The sequence below is a fragment of the Antennarius striatus genome, chromosome 8, assembly GCF_040054535.1.
Source record: "Antennarius striatus isolate MH-2024 chromosome 8, ASM4005453v1, whole genome shotgun sequence".
In the NCBI taxonomy this organism is placed as follows: Eukaryota; Metazoa; Chordata; class Actinopteri; order Lophiiformes; family Antennariidae; genus Antennarius; species Antennarius striatus.
Genome location: NC_090783.1, coordinates 9,326,529 through 9,352,764, shown reverse-complemented (window position 1 = coordinate 9,352,764; position 26,236 = coordinate 9,326,529). Strand labels below are relative to the sequence as shown.

Genomic DNA, 26,236 nt, shown 5'->3' with positions numbered 1-26,236 from the left:
CTCTACTAAAGGTGACCAGCCACACACTGCGCTCGGGTGCCCTCCCTGTCTCTCATCACCAGTAAAAGTTAATGTGGCAACTCAATGGGAATTAGCGTCACATGCTAGTAACCTGCCTGAACAGTTAAATATGTTAGTGGGGCTCTCATCAGCAGAGCAGAGCTAACACAGTCAAAGTCCATCAGGATGTAAATATAACTCAAGTGGACTTGATTCTCCGATGCTATGCCCATCTCCACCACACGCCTTGAGCACCCCACTGAATTATTCACCTCGGACAGTGATTCTAACAGACAGCGGTGCCCATCAACGGCAGCCATTGTCCCTCAAGTCAAGCCTGTCTCCTCAGCCTCCAGGTAACGTGCTGCAAACACCACCGCTGCCTACAACAGCAGTAGCTATACCCAAGTAACTTCACCAAATATGCCAGGTCAAAGGCAGGATATGTAATTAACTCAATCTCTACCACCAACATTAACTTCAGCATTAAGGCTTGGAGCAGCTTCCATGCCACCATCCCCTACAGTTATGAGTATGGCTAAGGTTCCACTTAACGTTCAGGCTATGCCAGCCATAAGCCAAATAAGCCACCAACAGCTGACAGGACATCAGCTGTCCTACCAGCCCAATCAGGTTGTGTCATCACCTGTAGAGAGCAGACATGGCAACACGTCATTAGCTGGACAAGCCCAATATCAATCTCAACTAATGACACCTGCATTCTACAGGTATCAGTATGCGCCCGTGCAGCCTGCACCCCAAGCACAGACTATACCAACCCTGTGTCCACATACCAGTTATCCACCGCAGCTGCTATCCAGCCAGTAAGCCAACACCTAGAAGGCATACCTCAGCAGTCTAATTACCAATTAGCGTACTCCTGCTGTGCCCCAGCCAACAGTGTGTCAAACCCCTCATGTCATCCCCACGCAGCCAGCATACCAACTACATCCTACTAGTTGAACCATCAGCCGCAACAGGTGCACCAGCTTCAGCCTACTCCTTCAAGCCAGCCAGCCTATCAGCGAGTGCTTCCAGCCCCTAACTCAGCACCATATCAGATGTACAGGTCCAGTATACCCCTCAGCCTCAGTCTACACCGCCGCATGTGCCATATGCTCTCCAGACCCCTAGGCAACCAATCCCAGTACCTGAAATGCCCAAATTAATCCATGACAGTGAGAGAGAGTTTGCTGACCTGAAGATGGCACTCGACCACTTACTAAACCCTCATATTGAACTCTCTGAACATTATAAGTATCGAGTTCTCATGGAGCAATTGATCCTGGATGAAGCCCGGCTCATCGCCCAGTCCTGCAGACACTATGCACAGCCATGTACAGCCGCAATGCAGGCCCTTTAGCGACAATATGGGCAGCCGCACCAGCTCGCACAAAGTGAGATCGCAGCGATCCTGAATGCTTCTGACCTCAAAGCAGGAGACTCCAAAGCCTTCCAGAGCTTCGCCCTCAGTATCGAATTGCTAGTGGGAATGCTCACGTTGCTGGAGGGCCCTAATGGGATGGAAGTGATGTCGACAGGCCACATCGATTGTCTCCTTAGTAAACTCCCAAAACAGTTAAGAGATGGCTTCGTGGAGCACCTACACACTCATGGCCGCCTCAACAAGACGGGACAAGACGTACCTGAGACCAGTAGCACGCCTCATCCAGTTGCCAGCTGTTCCAGACAAAGATGCTGATTCTAAGGACCGCTGAGCCAGTGACTATTGAAGACTGTTAAGGAATTTACTATGTTGCAGAATAGCCATGCCATTCAGGGAGCGGCTGTTGTAAATTCCTGATGTTTTGATACGTCACCGTGACGTTTATGTTTTTCTATTTTATACTACGTTATTGCAACGCTATTGTGACGTTCGATTGTAGTCAGGCACCTTTTAGGGGAGCCCAGGTGCGTCGCGGTGTCCTGTCAGAGAGGTCCAGTGCCGTTAGCGCTAGTTTTAGTTAGCGAGAGTTAGCGATCGGAAGGACATATATGTACGAAGGCTGTTTACCCATCCGAACCAAGTCGTTGAATGCAGTTATTCTGTAATGCTGCTGAAAGTTTAGTTAAAAAACTGCAAAAGCTAAACTGTTCTCTGTGTGACGCCTCTCTCTAACCGGAGCAACCGCGGTGGATGAGGTGGTTCCATCAAACTGTATACAGATCCCTCCGTGCATATCTAAAATAAGTGGGTTATTTTTTAAGTCTCAGAGCAAAATTTTTTTCACATACAAACACACAAAGAAGCCCATTTCATTAAAAAATGTTATGTTGTTTCCTACATATTTTTTCATGTTACTTATAGATGAAGTCCATGCGCAGCTCGTTCTGAATAAAAGCATCGATAAGTTGTAGCTTGCAGTCACTTATTCTGCAGCCGAGTAGTCCCAAGAAGAATCCTTGGGATCACCAGCGTCCCCTACAATGAGGCAGGAGAACTGCGTGCCTCTTCCCAGTGGTTTCTGGATTGTTCAACTCAAGAAAGACGTTACACACATTCAGGTGTTGACAAAAAACACTACATTATATACATTAGCTAAACTATGAAAATTTAGTTCATATATCAAATGTTTTTGAACATTTTAACTGCGACATACAGAGAGAAACTTCTGCAATTTTGAGTAAAAATAATCTAAAGTTGGTGATGTTAAACAGAAAATAACTTTATGATATACATCACTGGATAAATATAACCATTTAATTTATTTCTTCCATTTTCCATTTTTTTTCATTTATGATGGCAGCTGAGGCCATGCCTGGATATCACTGGTCTTTAACACATTGAAATAGTAGTCAATCTACATATACCTTGATGATACGATGGGAATGTGGGTGCCATCTATGCTGCCACTGACACTGGAAAATCCTAAAAGAAATTCAAGTTACTAATCCAAGTCTGAGGTTGCAAGACAATGTCATTAAGAGAATATAATTTCAAATTAATCAATCAGATTTCTACATCAATCACCTGGAGCCCTGCGGATCTCCTTGATGATTCTAATGAATTTATCTCTCGGAAAATTGACAAACTGGGATAAAGTTTTTCAAAATAAGATATAGTGCCACGTAAAATGCACGAATCGCGAGACATGTTTGCATCACATGGCAAAATGCAAAAATCGTGAGACATGTTGGAATCACGTGAATACATGCATCCCCTTTTTCTACATACCCAAGGTTGGAAGTAATGTTATCGACTTATTATACATCTTCATGTGTCATCGAATGTGCTATTTATGGATGATCCGAAGTGGTTTTATAGGAGACAGTAACAGCACCATTAAGGTAAAATCAGGATGTGTGTCGCAATGTGACATCAATAAAATAAATTGTGAAGCTCCCATGCAACATATACATACGTGCCAAAGAACATGACATTTCCAGAATGCTATGCTAGTAATGGTGCAACACACGTGGGAACATTGCTTCTTAATCAATGTAATACTATATATATATCCCTATGCCTTATGTTAGTTGTCTTCATATTGCTATTATTCTTTGGTGTTCTTCTGTGTATCAAATCAATGGTGACCAAGATAATCTCTTCCACTACAAGTACTATGTTTACAGATTAGACATTCAGCAGTGATAAATGGGGGAAATGATGGAAGAATTCAGTGTCTACTGTCATTGCTTTGTTATTGTTTCATTATTTCATCGTGAATCATGCACATGTCATAGTTAACCAATTACAGTACATATAAAGGAAGATTATAGCGCTGAATTCCGTTACAGAACCAGCTCCTCGGTCTCCTGTTGATTTTACCGCCTGACACTGATTCCGGTCCAGGTAGTACCATCAGCTGGTCGTCCTCTGGTTTGGTCCACTTGACTCGGATCCTAGAAGTCAAGGGGCTCCGGACGCGGCTGTCCGCGGGGTGGCGGCTCCTCCCGGTGACTCCTCTCTCGGTCAGCGGTGGAGGCGGGTGTGCAGGAGGCAGGCGGCCGGGTGTGCGGGAGGCAGGCGAGCGGGTGTGCGGGAGGCAGGTGGGCGGGTGTGCGGGAGGCAGGCGGGCGGGTGTGCGGGAGGCAGGCGGGTGAGTTTGCGGGAGGCAGGCGGGCGGGTGGCCGGTACGACTCCGCGGGATCGCTACCCCTTCCACGTTGGAGGCATGGGGGTGGGGGATATATGGTCTTACTCACACTGGCCTTCTCCCTTGTCTGTCCGTCTTATCCGGTTCCTAAGTGTACAAAAGTTGAAATTTGACCTTGACCTACTTTTCTCAAGGTCAAAGTCATCATCTCATTTTCATCCCCTTTGCTGCCTGAGTATTGTGCTTTTTGTTTCATCTTTCTATCTGCAACAATTTTGAAGATATTTGGTGGACTAACGAACTGACAAACGGACAGACGAACACACAAACACTGACAATTTCAATTCATCACTGCTTTAAAGCAGGATGTAATTAAAAATCATCCACGGGGCCATAAATAATTCATCGTGGGCCATATCTGGCCCGTGGGTCTTCACTTTGACATATGCTGTGGACCAATCTTGAACAGGAAACAACCACACACACACACACAGGTGACGGTGACCGTCGCCATTGTTCTCGGTCCGTTCGCTCAGAACTACTGCACTTAAACAGATTCATCAGAAAATTAGTGTGAATGTGGGTTTGTGTGTGTGTGACTTTAGAAAACCCTGCTGACTGGTCTGTAAGATGGCAGACTGAAAATGACTGGCAGTCAATGCGTTAATGTATAAATCAGACATTTTTCAGATTGACAAATAGCAGTGTGCACCTGTTAGGAATATAAAGTAATCCAGATTGGGAGACTTCCTTTTCCTTTATTGTTATGCCTGAACTTTTCTTCGCTGTCATCACGCATTGAGTGAATGAGAGGAAGGAAAACATGAGATCAGATTTTTTTAAGAGTAAAAAACCCGGATTTAAACAGTTACAATTATTTTGAATAACAGATTCTGTTTAAGAACATTAAAAAATATCAAGTTTTTGATTACGTTTTTGATACCTAGTAGAACACCAACCATGAACCGGTTCAAAGCACTTGTATGAGGACACACACACACACACACACACACACACACACACACACACACACACACACACACACACACACACACTGAGCAAGTGAGAGGAGAACATTCCACAACGGAACAGATCTGGGCGGCTTGAACATCCTGAGGAAACAACACTCACTTCCTGGGAAATTAAGCCCAGCCGCTGGTTGCTCAAGTTGATAACCGCCACTGCTCAATGACCACTGAGAGGCTGAGGTAAAGCACTAACTATTGTCCTCTCCCACCCAACAGCCTCAGATCGGCCCAACAGACACCAGCCATCAGACGCCATAGTTCCAGTCGTGTCAGCCTCCAGCACAGCCAGCGGCGTGAAGCCTGGTTGGACAGGATGGCCGTCTTCCTGCTTCTGTTCTCTGTGCTCCTGTTCAGCTGTGAGACCCTGGATCTTGTCTATTCTTCATTTGCTTCGATTTAATGGTTTGTCTAACCATGTTTTTCTTTTCTTGACCCAAGGCTTCCTTCCCGGGACGGTGGTGTATGCGCAGCGATGTAAGTATGATCTCAAACCAGACACACATTCACACAGAGTTATATCATCACAATCTTCTTGATAAGGCCTGGTGTTTGTGGAACAACTTTCCACAGTAGAAACCTTCCTCCAGTGTGAGTTACTGTGGAAAAACCTGCTGGTGATTAGAGTCCCACACCTTTTTAAAATAAAATATTAAAACCTGATGAGTTCTATAAAAGCAGAACAGGGTGTGAAGACAAACAAATGTTTTTTTTAAGAGATTTAATGCAGTACAGGTAAACTGTGGTTTATGTTGTTAATCGGTTCCTGGAGACGCAACTTAAGACGAAAAATAATGTGAAATTAGCTAGCCTAATTTTATCTTTAAACTTCAATTTTTAAATTTCCCAGTTTGGGATGAATAAATAAATAAATATCTGTCTGTCTGGCTGGCTGGCTGGCTGGCTGGCCGGCCGGTCTCCAGAAGATAACCATTCCCAGTTCTGAACTGAACTTTATTAATGAATGCATTTGAATAACATTTAGTTAATTATGAATCTATTTTGTGTTTAAAAACAAACAAATTTTATTTTTAATATAGTGCAGAAAAAATGTTTCCTTCTTGTATTCAGCTGCTTCTCATGGGTCAGGGAGTTGCTACGGGCTAATAACATGATATTACATGTTTTTTTTCTGATTTAATGTACAGTAACATGATATCATGTGCCTTTAACGGTTTGCTAGTGATTTTATTATTCTAATATTTGTGGTAGACAGATATAAAGTGGAGTAAAATGATGCAAATTAGATTTGGATTTTTCTGTGTATTTTTTTGAAAAACGACGTATGATTAAGAACAACTGAACTCAAAAAGACGTAAGGTGTATAAACGATTTAGGAACATAGTTCAGTGCTAAAAGCTGTATTTTCTACCTGTAGATGCTGAATTTTTTAAATATAGTTTTATGAGTCTTTTTGGAAATTTGACGGAAAAATTTAAATAAAAGAGGATGGAGGATGTAGACACCTCATGTCGACACTCAGAATCTGACGTCAGTACTTGAGTAAGTGTACTGTTACTTTCCAGCACTAAGTTAGCATCCACCTGATGTGACTCGTGCTCCATCAGCACGTTTGCATTCTGTTGATGGATTAAACAGGTTGTTTTCTATGGCAGCCCATGCAGGACAACCCAACCTGCACCTACAATGGGCCTGTCCTGCATGAACATCCAGCATTGGTTCGGTTATACAACTCCAGGTTAGGAGAGGCCCTCAAATTTTATTCTTTCTCTAGCATTCACGATTCGAGACATCACCCTGTCCATTGAGCCCGGCCCTGACGTCCAGCGGGACATCAACGTGACCCTGAGATGCCGGGCCATCGTCAGCGTGTCGGGGCAGGAGGCATTGAGTCGTGAATACACCGTATATAAGGACAGCAGGCCCATCTACACCAAGGCCTCCAGCACCTTAGAGGAGCTGCTGTACCCGCTACCCCATGCCCGAGTCTCCAACAGCGGAAGATATAAGTGTGCCATCAACATTCAGGGTCAACAGATGATCAGCCGGGTCCAGAAGCTCACAGTGACAGGTCTAGTTGTTGTCATGCAGCTTTATCTTAGTTGCATTTGAATGTTTGCATTTCCATTTCACAGGTTTTATGTTTTAGATGCTAAAAAAAAATCTCATGTTTGTAGGACTGGAACACGAACCAGTTCCATCGGTTCTAATCTCACCACATTTCTCTGTTCCAGGCCTGTCAAAACCACTCCTTCATCTGAACAAAAGTGTGGTCATGAAGGGGGAGGAGCTAACAGCCACGTGCACAGCACCCAACGAGACAGGCTCTATTTTATTCTACTTCTACGAGGGCACCAAAGAGATCGTAGAGGAGCAGGTGAACTCCAACCAGGTGGAGGTCAAGTTTCGTCTCGACAGCGAAGGCATTCACTGGATCCACTGCTCCTACAAGGTCTTCGTGGGTGGAGACTCCCTTAAGTCCAACGAGAGCAACTCCATCATTGTTTCCGTCAAGGGTAAGAGGGTTTCAAAATCCCTTTGGAAACACTGTCTCAAGACTTTGTCTTCAAGTATTGTGTCTCCTCAGAACTGCCCTTCGCAGTGGTTCTGGAGATCGCACCGCAGTCTGGGATCTATGAGGGAGACATGGTCTTCATCTCCTGCACCATTAGCAATGGCTCTGAAGACCCCCACCTTAGTTCTGAAGACCCCCACCTCATCTCTGAAGAGACCCACCTCTACCTGAGCCAAGGAAACAAGCTGCTCAGCAGTGGACACACCAAAGTCAATCACAGCATGATGGCGTTGACCAACAGCCCCGAGGACTTTGAGTGCAAATTAGAGATGGGGAAAATAAAGAAAACCACCACCAAGACGGTTCTGGTGTCGGGTGAGTGGATCTGTAGAGACCCGTTTGTGTGTGCTGGTAATTTGCCCATGGCAGGCTTTCATGTTAACACAGAACTACGAAAGAGCTTCATAATTTGGTCTATTACTTTAGATAATAGACCAAATATAAATAGAGTAGAACCTGGAGATATAAGTTTAATCTGTTCTGACCGAGCTTGTACATCAAATATTTACCTCTTTAACCCTCGTGGACTCCTTAAAATGTTTACATACAACCTTTCCTAGTGTATAAGCATTCCATCTCATAAAAGTAATACAGAAATTTTTTTTTTCCTTCAATGCATCAGATTTTTACAATTACTTCAGACCTATCCATAGATATAAAGTGTATTGTAATTTTTTCATTATATTTATATTTATATGGACTTTGCTATTCCGCGGTACACTGGCGTCTTGCCCGGAGTGTCCCCAGCCTCACACCCTGAGATTGCCGGGATAGGCACTGCGTAAGCGGATTAAGTGGGTTAAGAAAATGACTGACTGACTGACTTTGCCATTAAAACCCTGTTTTTCTTCCATTGGCAAAAACACAAAATATGGAATATTTCCAAAAAATAGTGCAATGTTAAATATATCTGATAAAGATATTACAACCTCGACCATGCCGGTAACTGGTAACAATATTAACTTACTGCATTATTACTGCATTATTATTATTTTTTGGTATAAGGAGAATGTTAGCCTTTACTCACACATTGTTTGTAGTACACAAACAGGCCAGAAATATTACAGAAATATTTTTTTCTTTCAATGCATCAGATCTTTTCTATTACTTCAGACTTATCCATAGATAGAAAGTGTCTTGTAATTTTTTATACTATATTTATGTTTATATATTTTACAACTTTGCCATTAGACTTTGGCCTGTTTTTCTTCCAATGAGAAAAACACAAAACATGCAATATTTCCAAAGATTAATGCAAAGTTAAACACTTCTGATAAAGAGATTAAAGCCTTGACCATACCAATACTTTTGTAACAATATTAACTTTAACGCATTATTAGTTTTTGGTTTTTGGAGAAATTAAGTTTTACTATCATTATCCTGTGCACAACTTGTCCGTCTCATGTAAGGGCAAAAAAAATGTATTGCATACATTGTGTTTTTTTTTTTTTTTACTTTCAATGCATCAAATCGCTCTCTCTATTTCAGAGCTTGATACAGATTTAAAATTCTCATAGTAAGCATTAAATACACACAGGGCTGCACGGTGGCGCAATGGCTAAAGTTGTCGCCTCATTGCAAGACAGTTGTCGTGGTTCGTGCAGAACCTCCTTTCAGTGTGAAGTTTCTATGTTCTTGCCATGTCTGCTTGGGTTTTCTCTTACACTTAACCATCCTAGTAAGAGACTGCAAACATGCAGAAAATGTCTGCTCCAACTCTTCAAGTTCCCTTCCCGCTCCGCTACCGTAACATTGACATTAATTATAGTAAAGCTCTCCCTGTGGAGCTGACATTATTTCTGCACTTTTCCATTTGTTTGTGCGTTGTTTAACCTCCATGTGATGACTTCTTTTTCTCAAATGCATCCACAGAGCTGTTTTCCACACCCACCCTGATAATGTCTCCAGCTGAAGTCTTTCAAAAGGAATATTTGACATTGACCTGCAAAAGCAAGAGCTACGCCTCTGAGAGACTCCGCCAGGAAGAGTTGTCTTACACTCTGGATCCGCTGCAAAGCCTGCTGATCCCAAAGGAGGACGGGGTGTTTTTTGGCAGAGTCCTGCAGTACGACTTCAACTATACCTGTGTGGCTACAGCCAGGGGGATTGTGAAGCGCAGTCAGACCCTGACCGTACGTCCTAAAGGTGAGCTCAAACCATGCTCATTGAGATAGGCTACACCCATTCTGATCCCGCGCAGAACCGATCGATATTTACTTGGGGAGTGGTGGTGATTAACTTCTTTCCTCTATGCAGTTTCTGTCTCCACTCCGAAGATCTCAGCGGTGGGCCTGGTGGTCATCGGACGACCCTTCCAGATCCTCTGTCAGTCGGACACCGGCAGCCTGCCAATAAACTATACCCTGATGGAGGATTACGAACCGCTGAGATCGGTCAGCGTAGAGCGTTCCTCTGATCAGGCCGTCTTCACCGTCACCATCAGCAGGTCTGAGCAGATCAAGAGGTACATGTGTGAGGCCAAGAACAGCCGCAAAGAGGGGGAGCTCAGTAAACGACTCAGCGTTGCCGTCATAGGTAAATCTGAATAAAATACACCTGTCGATGCCCAATTTAAGTGAAACATGGAAGCAGTAAATACTGTATCTGATCAGAAGCTCATGAGATCCAGAAAGATTCTGGTTGTCCTATGAGTAGAAAAAGAGTCCACACGTGTTTTAATTCCATCCAAACCTGGAAAGCATCCAAACAGCGTGGAGACAGGATGTTTCCACATGGGTGGGGCTTAATGAACGATCTGCGTCCGCTCATCCCGACTGCTTTTCTTTCCAAGAGCCTCTGACAGAACCGACTCTGATTGCCGGTTCTGCTAAGTTCCCCAACTTGCCAGATGTCTCTGAGGGAGACCATCTCTACCTGGTCTGCAGCGTCAAAGGCAGTCCTCCCGTCACCTTCAAGTGGTATCGTGTGGGCAGCGAGCTGCCACTGCACATCACCACGTCTCACGACACCAACGCCGACTACCAGATACCCGCCCTGTCCAAAGACCACAGTGGTACTTACTACTGCGAGGCTGTCAACCACGCCAACAACGTCGTCCGGAGTGACCCAGTTGTCATAGAAGGTGAGATGGATGACCCTTCCTCCCTGACTGATCAGCTTGAGTAGTATCTCTGATTGTTGACCCTCTTGCTTTTGCATGTCTGTTGTCCAAAGTGCGCCTGGCATTGTGGAAGAAAAGCGTGATTGGAGGCGTCTGCTTGGTGGCCCTGGTAGTGTTGGTCGTGCTGTTGGTGCTTCGCTTCAGATCTAAGAGAGGTATAGAGCCCTACAGTCTCCTGGTGAGATGGAACCGGCTTTCCTCCTGCTGCTCTTGTCAACTGTCCTTTGTTATCGTAGGTAAAAGACAAGCGGCGGCTGAGTTGTCAGTGTGAGTTGGCTCGACTACGTGTTTCTCTGAATGTAACAATAGAATTTCAGGACAGCTCAGAATGGGATGTGAGTCTGAAGCCTCTGAAGAACCACACTGGTCGTTTTGTGTATTTGTTCATAGACAGCCTTATAATTATAATCAGGGTGTGATTTGTTGGGGGTTGGGGGATAACCCCCCCCCCCCTCTGGTTTTTACATTTCTATCTCTGCTGAATTAATTTTACTCTTGGGGGGTGCAGAGGTTTTCCACCACATTGATGTGAATGACGTGCTGATGTCAATAGCTGGTCATCAAACATCATACTTAAAAATTGTACTTAAAAATTGAGTACAGTATTTACCGTACTATAAGGCACACCTAAAAGCCTATAATTTTCTCATAACCCCTAGTGCGCTTTATAATCCGATGTGTCTTATATATGGATTAATATTAATATTAGTATTGGTTAAAAAAAAGTTCGCTGAAAAAAAGCGGCCAGCAGTCATGCCGCATTACGCCACCAGGGGCACCCTCACAAAGTATTCGGGCCTGCGCCCCCTAACAATGGTAGTCAACGGGCGTCGCCGAAGTGGCGGCTCTCACTGACCTGCTGGTCTGATGGCACAGCAGCAGAGAGAGCCCCGGTGACCGGCTACGATAACGAAGCAAAACATAAGGAACTTTCAACAATTCTATTAATAGAGTTTGACTGTCTGACTGATCTCAGTATTTCCCAACCACTGTGGCGCCGGAAATAACCCATTTTAAACTTAATTGGTCTAAAAAATGCCATTGTCTTGTAAGCTGGAATCTAGTGATGGTCCATTCTATTAGTCTGCGGAAACACACGGAGAAACTGGCATAAAGGTGAATGAAAAACCCTCAAAGCTGAACTTCCAGCCTTTTCTGAAATTTCAAGAACAGAGTCACTGCTAGACAAAGGTGCCTGGTGTGCTGCAATTGATTTGCAAATGAAGTTGATAGCTCTGGGCGGGCAGCGGAGGGACACATTCAGGCTTGTGTATTCTGTCTGCAGCGACGTGCTGTGAGATTCACGGCGGTGAGACACCGACATTAAAGTCAGTTTTAGGAGTAAAACAGCGTCATATTTGCCATTAAATTAGCAGCCTGACATTAAAAACTAGTTAAAAAATTGTTTAGGACACACAGCAGCAAATAGCTGCACCTCACCTCCGACAATATTTAATTTATAAACGAAGACGAACGTCGGAGCTTAAATATCTGCTTCGAACTTCAGATCAGGAAATAACCCGCCCTGTTCGAACTCAGTGGTCCACTTGAAGTGAATTTAACCAGTTTTTAATGTCAGGTTTTTTAATATGCGCGTTGACTTCTTTCTAAGATGGCAAAGTGATCAAGTGATCAGGTTTTCTTGATGAGGCTCAGAATGGCGTCATTGAAATAACAATAGGGTTGTTCACAGCTGACTAAAGGTGCTCACAGTCATGAATGCTCTGGCTAGTGGTTGGATAGCACAGCTACAGCCACTGTTTATTAAAAAAATTTTTTTGGTGTGTTATATGCGCTTTATAATCCAGTGAACCTTATACAGTATGGAACAAATATAAAATAAACAATTCATTAAAGGTGCACCTTATAATCCAGTGCGCCTTATAGTGCAGAAAATACAGTACTGTTTTATTTCATTAAGTTTCTCAATTAACTCCACCAATAGTTAATATCAAAGAGCAAAACATTCAGACATCAGTGTTAGCGTCAGTTAATGCTTCCAGGCAGAAAACTAACCCGGCCACATTGGTTCCTATATCATTTATTTCCTACAGGAAGACAACCCTGTCAATAATGAATAAATGTGAACTAACAACAGTTTGTGACAAAGTTTTCAGACAGGTAGTCTATTGTCTACATTGTTGCTCCAACCTTCAACCGGACCTGAATTGCCCAAGGGGCAATTGCAACCACATAAGGCAGGATTGGTGTAAAAGTGAAAACATACAGTGTAAACTTAATCATTGTAAACATAAACAATAAACATAAATAATAATTAAACAATAACATAATTGCACTGTTAGTTAGTTAATTAGTTAGTTAGTTAGTTAGTTAGTTAGTTAGTTTGTTTGTTCGTTCGTTTTGAACTACCTAGGTCTTGACATAGTGTGTCAGTTCAAAATCTAGTTACTTAGTTAGTTCAAAACCTACTTCGATCAAAACCCATTTGGTTAGTTATTTAGTTAGTTAGCTAGTTGTTAGTTCACAACCTAGTTAGTTTAAAACCTAGTAAGTTAAAAAATTAGTTAGTTTAAAAACCTAGTGAGATGAAAACCTAGTGAGTTAGATTAAAACCTCATTAGTTTAGAACCTAATTAGTATAGAGCTTAATTAGTTAGGGAGTTAGTGAGTGAGTGAGTGAGTGAGTGAGTGAGTGAGTGAGTGAGTGAGTGAGTGAGTGAGTGAGTTAGTTAGTTAGTTAGTTAGTTAGTTAGTTAGTTGGTGTAAAACAGAGTTACAGTGGTACCTCTACTTACGAAATTAATTGGTTCTGGAAGAAATTACGTGAGTAGAAAATTACGTAAGTAGAGACGCGTTTTCCATGCAAATGCTCTAATCCGTTCCAAGCCCCCCAAAATCCCCAAATATCAAAACATGTAACAAACACATGTTACGATTAGATTATTGCACAATAAATGAGAGTTGTGCATAACGTAAAAAACAAAGACTAGAGTAAAGAATAATAATGACGGTCATTTAGCTTTTAACAGCTGTCCTCATTGTTTTTTGCCCTCTTTGGTTCATGCGCTCCTATCTCACCATGCCGAACAACAGAGAGAATTCCAGTCCTCCTTTTGAACTTCTCCAACCACCCACGCGATGCCTTAAACTTCTTAAACTTCCTTAAAACCTAGTTAGTTTAAAACCTAGTTAGTTTAAAAACCCAGTTAGTTCAAAAATAAATTAATTTGGAACCTTGTTACTTCAAAATTTAGTTAGTTCAAAACCAAGTTAGTTAGATAATTACAGTAGTTAAAAACCTTGTGAGTTTTAGACCTAGTTAGTTCAAAAACTAGTTAGTTTAAAATCTAATTGTTTCATTAGTTCAAAACCTATTTAGATGAAAACCCAGTTAGTTAATTAGCTAAAACCTAGTGAGTCAGTTCAAAACCTACTTAGCACAAAACCAATTTAGTTAGTTCATTCAAAACCTACTTAGTTTAAAATGTAGTCAGTTCAAAACCTTGTCAGTTTGGAACATAGTTACCGTACTTCAAACATAGTCAACTAACTAACTAGTCAGTATAAAATCCTTGTTAGTTCAAAACCTAGTGTTAGTTCAAAACCTAGTGAGTTCAAAATCTAGTTAATTTAGAGCCTAGTTTTTAGCTAGTTGGTTAGTTAGTTAGTTAGTTAATTAGTTAGTTGGTTAGTTCAACAACTTGTTGGTTTAAAACTGTTTTTTTCAAAAAGTAGTTAGTTGAAAAACTAGTTAGTTTCAGAGTGGTTATTTCAAAACCTAGTCAGTTCAAAACCTAGTTAGTTGGTTGGTTAGTTCAAAAACTAGTTGGTTTAAAATGTAGTTCTTTCAAAAAAGTAGTTTGTTGAAAAATTAGTTACAGTACTTAGTTTCAGAGTTAGTTTCTGAGTAGTTATTTCCAAACCTAGTCAGTTCAGAACCTAGTTAGTTTCAAAACTATTGATTTAAAATCCCAGTTAGTTTAAAAACTAGATGGTTTGAAACCTACTTTCTTCAAAACCTAGTTAGTTCAAAAACTAGTTTAGTTTAAAACCTCGGTAGTTAGTTCAAACCCTAGTTAGTTTAAAAAGTAATTATTTCAACACTTTGTTAGTTCAAAACCTAGTTGGTTTCAAAAGCTAGTTAGTTAGTTCAAAATTTAGTTCATTCAAGACCTAGGTAGTTCAAAAACTAGTTAGTATAAAACCTCAGTAGTTAGTTCATAACCTAGTTGGTTCAGAACCTAGTTAGTCAGTTTAAAACTGAATTAGTTTAAAACCAAATTGGATCAAATCCTAGTTAGTTAGTTAATTAAATACAGTGAGCTAGTTGAAAACCTAGTTAGTTTAAAACCTAGTTACTTACTTAGTTAGTTCAAAACTAACTTAGTTCAAAACCTTAAAAGACTATTTAGTTTAAAACCTGATTTGTTTTAACCCTATTTCGTTCCGCAACAAGCGTCTTGCCGCCAGCCCCTAACCCTCAGGGCCTATTCCAATTGTCCGTTGTCCAATCTGCCTGACAATCAAGGCCCCTTGGGTAACTGCCCTGCCATAATGCCAGCCGAGATTGACTGGCACCATAACCTGGTGGAAACCATCGCCTTGTTGCCGGAAACGGCAACTGAAGGCTGGCAAACTGTTGTCGTCTCTGATTGGCCTGGAGACTACGGTCCAAACCCTGGTGTGCACCTGCCCTGGGACTACGGGGACACCATGGAGGACCCTCCGACAAGGCTCAGACAGTGAGGATTGGGCCAACTACACTTGTCATCTAGTCAATATTAGAGATGACAGGAGTCTGCCAAGCTTTCTTGTCATGTATGCTGAAACCTCTAGTGAAGCATCGCACAGGGTCTGGACAGAGGCGTCCACACCTGAATTAGTGACTGGGGGTGATGAAACGTTTGTAGGGACTGAGACAGAGCAAGCATGATATGCAACAGGGAGTTTCCAATGCGGCCGACCCACACCGCTGTGTCATAGCTCCAAACCAGCCGATTGTCTGTAAGGCGACATTGAGGCCAGGGGCAGCGAGAGACTGGTCCTAATACCTCCTCTGGCGTAGAAATAAGGAAAGAAACTGATGGCTCCACGGATGGCATGTTGCCAAGCCCATAGGTAGCTGAGTCCTGCGTGGAGGCTAAGGCCCTAGCATCGGAGGTCCAATGAGCCTGGGACTTGGGGTCCTCCCAACACCTGTGGAGCTCCTCAATATACTGTTTGGAGGGGGGGGGGGTACAGCAAAGGCAGCCTGTGGTGGGGTCCGCCTAAAAAATGCACTTTTCGGAACCATGGCTGCCAGAGCCTCATCCAGGCACAGTCGTACCAATGTCATATGGATTACCAGCTTGATTGAGGCCGACATCATACTAGAATCCACTCTAGATCCACTTCCTGACCCCTGAGAGCGGGTGCATGAAGTGTGGGTAGCCGCTTCCTCATTCTCTGGCTCGCGCTCCTCCGTGAAGTCAGTGCACGAAGCCATTGTGGACAATGAATCATCATCCCATAGTGGGGCAGAGGCAGTGGTCTGTGGACCGTCAGTTTGTGGAGCAGGTTCCTCTGATTGGAAATTCCGGAGCAAGTCCTTCATCTCTGTACATTGTGCTGCCAGAGTATCTACCTTAGCGGCCAGACAATCTTCTATGAAGAGATAGTTATTATTTCCCTATAACTTACCATATTGACATATTGGGGCAAAATAGACACACAGTCAAATTCACAAAAGGAAAAATTGTATGTTATTGCACATAAAATTAGTGCTGTCAGGCGATAAAAAAATTAATCTAATTACAGGATTTTTTAATTAATTAATCTAATGAATCACATTTTAATCTCATACCTGCTAAAGGCCCCCAAATAAAGAATTTGAATTCCAGGACATTACAAAATTGTAGTGCGTGACCAATCAATAGAATACACCAAGAAGAGAAGATTTGAAATCCACATTTTTATTGGTTAAGTGTGCTTTATGAATGAAATTCAAAAGAAAAAAGGCCAAGCACATCAGCAAACCAATCAGGCCAGGTGCATTTCTCAAAAATGCAATACAAATACAGTTAAATAAAATAAATAAAATTCAGAAATAAAATAAGTCTGAGTCTCAAATAGGCACATAAGCAGACTCTCAATCAAAATGAATACTAAAGCTGACTCAATACATCAATTCAAAATGAATAGTATAACATGCCTCTAAATAAGGCAGCTAAATAGCAAGATGCCAACAGGCTTTTCCTTTAAAAGGGTAAGCTAATGTTAAAGGGACAACAGACAACTCTGTCCTTGACAAGTTTTGCATTTAAATGATGCGTTAGGCTGGAGCTGCTGCGGTGATATGAAAATTCTCTTTTACAAAAGGTACAAATAATAATAATAATAATGATCTGCTTCTTCTTCTTTTCCTTTTGGCTTTTCCCTTCAGGGGTCACCACAGCGAATCAATTGCCTCCATCTAACCCTGTCTTCTGCATCCTCTTCTCTCACACCAACTACCTTCATGTCCTCTTTCACTACATCCATAAACCTCCTAAACCTAAATAATGATGATAATAATAATAATAATAATAATAATAATAATAATAATAATAATAATAATAATAATAATAATAATAATAGATTAGATTTATATAGCGCTTTTCTGGACACTCAAAGATGCTTCACATCGGATCCATTATTCATTCACTCCTCATTCATACTTGGTGATGGTAAGCTACGTGTGTAGCCACAGCTGCCCTGGGGCAGACTGACAGAGGCGTCTACAGCGCAAATTGGCAGGGCAGAATCGCTGCGTTTTTGTTGATAGTCCCGTCTTAGTTCTTTTTAGAATAAACTTTCCGCCCAAAGGTCCGAGTGGGCTTGCCTCGCTCTCCTATGTCGCGTCCATCTCTGTTGTCAGTCACCCTGCCTATAAACTAGTGGCGCAGGGATGAAATGACGTCACTGCAGCCTACGGGTCCCTCAATGGGCCAAATTTGCCACTCGTGAGTAATTGTGTTAATTTTTATAGTGCGTTAATTTGCATCGTAATTAATTAATCTAATTAACGCGTTAAAGTGACAGCCCTACATAAAAACCAAAAACCTGCTCATCAATTTGATTTTGAATTCAAAAAAGTTTGCCATAGGCTTCTAACATAACTATATTTTTTTTTTTCCCGCTTATGCCAATCTTCAAAGGAGTCTTTCAAAATGAGACACAGTGCCACGTCAAATACATGAATCACAAGACATGTTTGCATCACGTGACAAAATGCACGAATCACGGTATTTGTTTGCATCACATGACAAAATGCAGGAATCACAGTACATGTTTCCATCACATGACAAAATGCACGTAACGCGAGCATTGTTCAAATCACGTGAATACATGCATTCCCGCAACTACAGGGACAGAAATATGGCCTCTGCCATCTGATTATACCAATAAAAGAAGCCATTTGAAACACTTGTCTTAGATCAAATGTAAACAATCATTTCTCCGGTTTTCCGTGATCAATCGCCTCCAAATAAAAACTGAAAGACAGTTTCACATCCATACTGTCGCATAAACATGCGCACAGCAACCCACGTCACAGATTTTATTTGTTACAAATGGTTTAAAAACATCATGTGATCTGATTGCACAGCTGCGATCGTAGGGCTGTAAGTGTTAAAACCTATTTAGTTCAAAAACTTGTTACTTTAAAACTTAGGTAGTATGTTAAAGTGCTAGTTACTTCAAAACCTAGTCAAATAAAAAATGTAGTTAGTTCAAAAACTAATTATTTCAAAACCTAGTTAGTTTAAAAACGAATTGGTACCAAAACCTAGTTAGTCAGTTAGTTAAAAAACTATTTTTGGTAAATACCTGGTTGGCTCAAAAACTAGTTTAAAACCTAGTTAGTTTAAAAAAGTACTTAGTTAAAAAACCTAGCTATTTGGTCAGTTAAAAACTATTTATTTTAAAATCTTGTTAGTTCAAAAGCTAGTAAGTTTCTTAGTTCAAAATGTAGTTAGTTAAAGAAATAGCTAGTTTAAAGCCTAGTAAGTTAGCTTTAAAATTAGTTAGTTCAAAAATTAGTTCAATATCTAGTTACTTAGTTTAAAACCTAGTTAGTTCAAAAAGTAGCTCGTTTAAAAGCTAGTTTGTTTAAAACCTTGTTACTTCAAAACCTAGTTAGTTACTTCATAACCTACTTAGTTCAATACATAGTTAAAAGACTATTTAGTCAGTTTAAAACTTGGCTAGTTTTAAACCTATTTAGTTCAAAACCTACAGTAGTTAGTCCGTTCAAAATCTAGCAAGTACAAAAACTAGTTGGTTCCAAACCTAGTTAGTTTAGAACCTAGATTTTTAAAAATCTAGTGGTTAGTTAGTTAGTTCAAAAACTAGTTAGTTTACTACTCTTAGTTACTTTAGTACCCAGTTAGTTTTAAAATCTAGCACACCAGCACAGTATCTAAGTATCTCAGTATCTAAGATCCTGTTAAACAACCCAACCCACCTCTCCTAGACACTTCCAAACCTCTACAGGTTTAATATCATCAGGACCGACTGCCTTTCCACTCTTCATCCTCTTCAATGCCCTCCTTGCTTCATCCTGACTAATCTTTTCTACTTCCTGGTCCTCAACAGCCATCCCTTCTAGTTTTTGTTCTATCTTGTTCTATCACAATACAGTTCAAACAGTGACTGTTTGAACTGTATTGTGCAATTGTGTTCATGTTATGTTTTAAAGATTGTTAGCATTAGGCTAAATCCTCTGGCCCTGTTGGTGTCATCGACCCTTATCCATGGTCCGGAAGCCAAATTTTAGCAACTTCATCATCTTCATTATCTTTATTACACTTTATTACACTTCCTGGCTGCACAGAAAATTAAAGGGACAGTAAAGTCAAAATGAACCAGGTCTGTATTTGAAGTACATTAGTAAAAAAAAAGGCTTGGTGGTATTTTTATTTTTTATGAGCAATGGGGACTTATAAAAACAAATCTCTTTGGAAATCCTCAGAGGTAAAGTGCTCATGACAGATTCTCGGATCTTTGGTCAATTTTACACTGTTTATCCTTGCTCTCCATCTCCTTCCTAGCTTCCTAGAAGGTATTCTAAAGGATAGGTCCTTATCTTTGTGTTTATGTTCTGTTGTGTTAGCACAACCGTTCACCTCACAGGTAACCATGTTCTTTTGTTTATGGCTTTGGTGATCACACTGTGTTCTAATGGCTGCCCTGACTGAAGAAGCGAAGTATGTCGCCAGTGACGTATGACCCCCACGTGACCACTGGATGTGGAAGCTGCTGCAGTGCAGATTTTAAGGTTTTCTGACCAAAGGGATGATGCTAGACATCTAAAAAAAATGTTTCTTCTATTTTTCACAATGGTGAACAACATATACAGTATGTCACTTAAAAATGAATTTGCTGACCCTTTAAATGTTTCACGTATTTCTAAGTTTGTCTTAAATGATCATCTGTATGGAATTTAGGAGCATAGATCCTACCATTAACCTACCATTAACCCACAAAAGAATTAGGGCTGTTGATTATTTACTACTTACTATTATTATTATTTGCTATTTACTATTTATTACTTATTTTTTGTGATTAAAAAAATATCTGTTTTTCTTTGACTAATCACACCCTGACTATAATAATTTACAGTAAAAATTAAAGTGTGTGCTGAGTATCCCTCTCCATTTATTCTCTGACAAAAAAACTGTGAAGGTGATTAGTGGATCGTTAGTTTTATGGCAAATCGTTATCTATAGGCTGTTTCCATTTTGCTTGTGCATCACGTGTTCTCCCTGTTCACAGACATTTGTACATGTCATAGCAGGAAATCCATGAGTGTATTCCACAAAGATGAGGTCCTGCAACTGTTAGCAGGATGCTGAATGCAGTTTGTTAAGTTTGCCTGTGTTCTTCCTGCTGTGACAAAAATTGAGGAGATCCAATCAGGAAGTGAATGCACTGCCACGTTTGTCAGGCTACAATTTGTAAAACCACCAGTGTGGCTATCGAAGCAAGTCATGAGCTTGTGTGAATACTTTCTACTATTTCACTGCTTCACGTTGGCCAGTAGGAAGGTTTTTCTCTGCACAAGCTAACATAAATTTCACCATTTCTCAGAAAGCCTTCGAGCCATGAATCAGATGAGTCTTTAACAGTGAGTCTAACCCACAAGACAGAGATTTATAACACAGCCACAGGTAGCTGGTTCAATACCTCTTCTACCACCAACCATCATCATCATCATCATCATCAGCTTCATCCTAACAAGCACCTCGACTGTCACGTGTAATGTCTCCTGTTCACCCGTGCCCCACCCATGACCCATGCATAAAATAATGACCCCAATAAACATGAACTTTACGTGCTCCATGTAGTGACTCATATTAATACATTTAATTAATTCTGTGCACATTCTGACTCAACGTGAAGAAAAAATATTTTGTTAAAATCTCATTTTAGAAGTAATTCAAATGCTTAAAGTCGCTATTTTTGGCATGATTATTTTTAGGTGCATGTTCTAAAATGCATGCAGGCGTCGTTTTGCAGCTGGCGTTAGCAGGTTAGACATGTTTTAGTCTATGTGCACGCTCAACATGTACTATATGCTCATTTGTCTTTGTGTGACTAACAGTGTTGCATGCATGTCATGAGTGTGTGTTCAGGATTGAGTAGGATTGTGTTAGGATGCAGACAAAAGCTGATGAAGATGCTGCTGACGTAGGCCAGCCGTAGCACCAGGCTTTAATGGTCAACTGTTACAAACTGCTTAGCGAACACATTATCATCTCCTTCCAGACGCAGCGCCACTCTTTAATGGCACAGAGAGGAGATTGACCAATAGGGTTCGCTACCCACTGACATCAGCAGCAGGAGCAGCTACAAGGTCCCAACCACAGTGTAGAAGTCAACGGGCAGGACATGACTTTCTTTTCTGCATTGAAAGAAAATGAATCTAAAGAACGACTTTGAGAGCATTGATCCTGTTTGTGATGCCAGGGCTTGTGGTATTTGAACACTGTATCGCTGATTTGTCAATCGAAGGAGGGGCATGTGAGGAAAAACGCAACCCAGGACCCACTACTCCCCCTCCCCTCCTGCAAGCTACAACGTCTGTTCTTTGTTTCCATGCCTGTTTGATTCCTATTTATATGATGATCATGTCTATGTTTTTGCATACATGTCAACACTGTATATAGTTTTGCTTGATTCCATGAGTGATTAGATATTTTGCACAAAATTAGTGCAGACATACTGTATTAAAAGGTTTTATCACGCCTGGTTGGTGCAGCAGTATTACACCCCAACATGTGAACTCACATGTATTCAGTTATTTATTCAGAAGAAACACACAACAGAGACTTCCTCCAGACGCTTGAACAATACAGTCCATAGATTTAGTTTTTGGACATGTGAAGGAACCAAATACAGTGGTGTTGCTGAGGTTATGTTTCAAACTGGGAAGTTGTTTCTGACAGAAAGTTTTGTGCATCTGATGTTAAATTACTTGCTTATTGTTGGCAAGGCATTGGAAGATTTCTGTGTGTACAGGTCCAGATAAAGACTTGAAATGCACTGTTCCTGGTTTCTGTTCTTGTTTTCATTTCAACAGAATTAAAGCCTCCACTGAAGTTTTGTCACTCCTTTGTTTCTTTTAGAATGACATCATGATGTCATAATGAAGCAATAAGCCAGGAGAAGCTTCTCTTAGCTTAGCATAGCTTGGAAGGTTTTTTCTTTAAATTAGTTGGTAATTAGGAGGTTTAAAGTAATGCATCCCCCCTCCACACACACACACACACACACACACACACACACACACACACACACACACACACACACACACACACACACACACACACACACACACACACACACACACACACACACATGCCATCCCACAACCCTAAACCCCTTTTTTCCTTTATGTTTTTGTTGTTGTTGTTTTTTACCGTGGCAGTGCACCACTAAAGATAATTGCACCAGGCTCTGGTGCAATTATGGTGCTAACTGGTGCAAGTTAACTCAGGTGACTAGAGTTATCAAGCAGACAGTTTGAACCTGGGTAGCTGTATACAAACTATAGCTGCATACAGTTCATTTATGTGTGAATAAATACATTGATGCTAAGCTAATCTAACTGCTAGCCTGCTGTTGCTTCTCAGCTTGCAGATGGACAAGGCTGGTGATTCTTATCCAACACTTAGAGAAAGAATAGCTGTAAAAAGGTGCTACTTTTCCTTTAAGAAACACCAAGAACACCTGATGTCAAGTGACACTCATATCTGTGACTCTGTAATATGTGAATTTGCTGCTAATTTCCTGTGAAGGTATGTTGTCATTGGTTCTAATTGCTGCAGAATTGCTTCACTAGTTAAGGTTGTATTGAACATCTGTCCCCTGACGTTGTCCTGTCTTTCTGTTTCACAGCAAGGGTGGACAGAGGTGAGGTCAGCGTGTGGACCAAGCGACCGCCGGATGCCGGTGAGCTGAACTTGTGTCACACATGGCCGTCTGTTGTTACATTCATCACCCAAAGAGTTTAACATGAGTGGAACTACAAAGAGCTGAGGCTTCATCATGCTAAAGGGTTATCAGGGTTAGCAGTGATTTTGTTTTTTATTGGTGTATGTAGATGATGAAAAAAGCAGCAGCGTGGCATCCAGTGAGCCCGACGTGGAATACACCGAGGTGGTTCATCCCCCGACAGCAGATCCTGCCAGAGGTGAAGTCAGACGTTTGAAGTCCATCTCCTTGCCTCTGATTTCTGGTTCTTCATCCTCAGCGCTCTTTGCGTCACCCTCATTCCTGATATCTGATAATTCAGAACAGCACTTCTTGGGAGGGGTCTAATTACCCACAATTAACACATCTACAAGGCGCTGGAACTGCATAGATAACTGCTGGAATTTCCAGATCCATTTCAGGATCTATAAACAGGAAGGGTTGAGCTAATTGCCGGGCTGGTTTGCAATACCGGACCCTTCTTTGTTGTGGTCTTGGGTCCGATCTCCCACAGGGCTGGAGATGGCGGTTACAGAAAGAGACCTAAACCTTCTATTTTCACATCTTTCTGTTGATTACACAAACAGACAGTCTCTACTGGGCATTGTGTTTGATGTTCAGGCTAACGTGTTGCTTTTTATATTAGCAGCCCTTCTCAGGAAAGGCACGGACACAGTGTACAGCGAGCTGCAAAACGCTCCACATGGTGAGTTTTAGAGCAACAGTAGTTTGGATTGCTCTGTGCAAAACCCAAAGGTATAGTTCCCTTCAGCAGTGTAGCAAGTTTTAACATGTTTAGCTCAATGTTTTGGTTTCCTGCCCATTTCTTTACTGGTTTTCCTACGTGGACTCACCAGCCAGGTTTGTAGCCACTGCTAACAGTAAAAACACTGACAAACACCATTAGCAACTGGCTAGTGATCATGATGAAGAAGAGTCATTCTAAGTACTTTTCCTACCATCTTTTTTTATTATTGGTATTTCTATAGCGAGATCGCTGATGGCACGATAGTTTGCCTGGGTCAGCAGCACAGATCCACATCCTGTCACTGTTGGCAGGAACTTCCTGTCATTAGAACAGCAGCCAGGCGGTAGACATGTCTATCTAACAGTCTATTGAGTCCTATAGTGTTTCCTGTGCAAATGAGTCTTGGGAAGCATCCATAGGACAAAACGTAGGTCACCCCAATAGGCCTCGGGCACCTGATTACCATTATGCCACCCCACACCCCACTCTTCCACTACATTTCTTTCAAACCCATTCAGACATTTTTGATGACCTACTTCCAAACAAAGATACTGATTAAAAATAGACTGAAAATAATCACACACGTTTAAGCCGTGGGTTTTTTTTTCTGCAGGTGCTGCGGATAGCCTCGACCAGGTGAGTAAAGAACCTCTCCTGTCCTCCCTCTCTTCACTGCCATTCTGCGTCCACTCCCTCCTGCTCAGGCCGAGCCCAGACTGACAGGGAATTGGCAGTCAAAATTTCCAAACATGAACAAAGGAATTTGGGCTGGGGCTTCCTTCCCTATCACTCCCTCAGATCAGCGCTGTGGGTCCGGTCACGCTACATGCTAACCCATCTTAATGACCATCATGCATTAATACAATCAACCCAAATAGTGAGAGAGGTTTGAAATAATAAGACGAGAATGTGACGTCGCCATCTAAATATTCTTTCATTGGTTTGAGTGGTCTGTGAAATAGCGGGGCGTCCTCTGACAAGAGCTCCTGGAAGTAGAATTAGCATTTTAGGAGTTGGATGAAGACACAATTGGAAAACGAATTTGTTTTATGTGTGTTATTATTTTCAAACACTTAATGGATTTCTTCTGTTTTTGCCTGTTTTCTCACTCTTGGGTGTCTCAGATCATCAAAACAGCTATAATTTTGGAGAAAGACAAAACGAGTCAGTATAAGGTGTAGATTTTGAATGATCATTCATTCAACAAAACTTAAAATAAAGATGTTCTAAACCGGTAACACCTGTTTGAAAAATTAAACTAATAACTGGTTTTGTCACCAATGGCAACGCAAACTGCAATCAAAAGTTGGGCAAAACTGTTGGTGAGTCTTCCAGATCGACGTACATATGTTTCATAAAAAAACTTTGAGGCCTGATAGGCCATCTTTATACGTCTGGTTGGAGGTACCAGTGCCACTGCAGCCACCAGTCACTTAATGGAGGCTGTAGTGTTATGTTTTTCATCGCCCAGGATCACAATAGTAACGGATCCTCTGTGGATCTGCTTTGTGCAGGGATCAGTGGAGTACGCCGAGCTCAACAGTGATTAGCCCAACATCAGCCAGGCAGAGGTCGATGACTACAAGGACATGGCGACTCCGATGGACTGGTGTTGCCAGTCTTTTTCCCACAGTCCGTATTCCTCCTCTGTTACCAGTCAGCTGTTCTGCATATGTTCTGCATTGCCTGTGAAACACGTGTCTGCCAAGTTAGCTGTAAATATTTCATCTTTTTAGTAAATTCTTGTCACGTGTCTTTCAGTGTGTGTTTGTGTCTTTCTTAGGCGATGGCAATCCGTGACGTTACAGCTACGGATTGATGCTGCTGCTATCAGTGAATCAGCTTTTCACTGATTGCAGCATCGTCAATCAGTGTAAAGATTGATGCTGCTGCAATGTTTTATTATCTTAACTGGTAATAAAACAGTGTGGAGATGACATCAATCAATCAACCTTTACTTGTATAGCACGTAATCACATCTGCAAACATTTCAAAACACTTTAACAGACAGAGAAACATAACAGGACCCTCCAGAGCAAGTGTTAGTGACAGCGGCGGGGAAAAACTCCCTCATTGAGGAAGAAGATCCGGGCAGGACCTAGACTCTGGTGGGAGGTCATCTGACTTGACCGATTAGATGTGAAATGAGATACAATGGGGTTAGAGACATGGCAAGAGAAAGAGAGAGACAGAAATAGATTGGCAGATAGGCCAGATACAGACTATAGCAGCATACAGTTCATTTATGTGTGAATAAATACATTTATGCTAAGCTAATCTAACTGCTTAGATTAGTTTAGCAGATAGAATTTGCAG

At 41.5% G+C, this 26,236-nt stretch overlaps 1 protein-coding gene across 12 annotated transcripts; it reads left to right on the top strand.

The window, feature by feature from the left end:
• The first annotated feature begins 5,200 nt into the window (after nt 1-5,200).
• pecam1b (platelet and endothelial cell adhesion molecule 1b) lies at nt 5,201-25,690 on the top strand. 12 transcript variants are annotated; one of them, XM_068320741.1, is made up of 14 exons: nt 5,202-5,421; nt 5,504-5,539; nt 6,798-7,094; nt 7,258-7,539; nt 7,611-7,913; nt 9,471-9,743; nt 9,855-10,133; nt 10,390-10,680; nt 10,773-10,874; nt 23,098-23,151; nt 23,303-23,392; nt 23,822-23,878; nt 24,534-24,556; nt 25,435-25,690. In XM_068320741.1, exons 1-14 carry the CDS (start codon nt 5,379-5,381, stop codon nt 25,468-25,470), a joined length of 2,166 nt encoding a protein of 721 aa, XP_068176842.1. In that variant the 5' UTR covers nt 5,202-5,378; the 3' UTR covers nt 25,471-25,690. The 12 variants fall into 12 exon arrangements, 9 of the variants coding, with proteins under 9 accessions (XP_068176839.1, XP_068176842.1, XP_068176840.1 ...); XM_068320739.1 differs by having other exon boundaries at nt 23,819-23,878; XR_011036850.1 differs by lacking the exons at nt 23,822-23,878; nt 25,435-25,690 and adding an exon at nt 10,956-10,986.
• The last annotated feature ends 546 nt before the right edge of the window (nt 25,691-26,236 follow it).

Excerpts from the sequence above, each read along its gene's own strand:
- pecam1b (XM_068320738.1), top strand. The coding sequence starts at position 5,379 with ATGGCCGTCTTCCTGCTTCTGTTCTCTGTGCTCCTGTTCAGCT. Across the intron at positions 5,540-6,797 it reads GGTGGTGTATGCGCAGCGAT|CATTCACGATTCGAGACATC; the intron begins GTAAGTATGATC and ends TTCTTTCTCTAG. Across the intron at positions 10,875-10,955 it reads TCGCTTCAGATCTAAGAGAG|GTAAAAGACAAGCGGCGGCT; the intron begins GTATAGAGCCCT and ends TTGTTATCGTAG.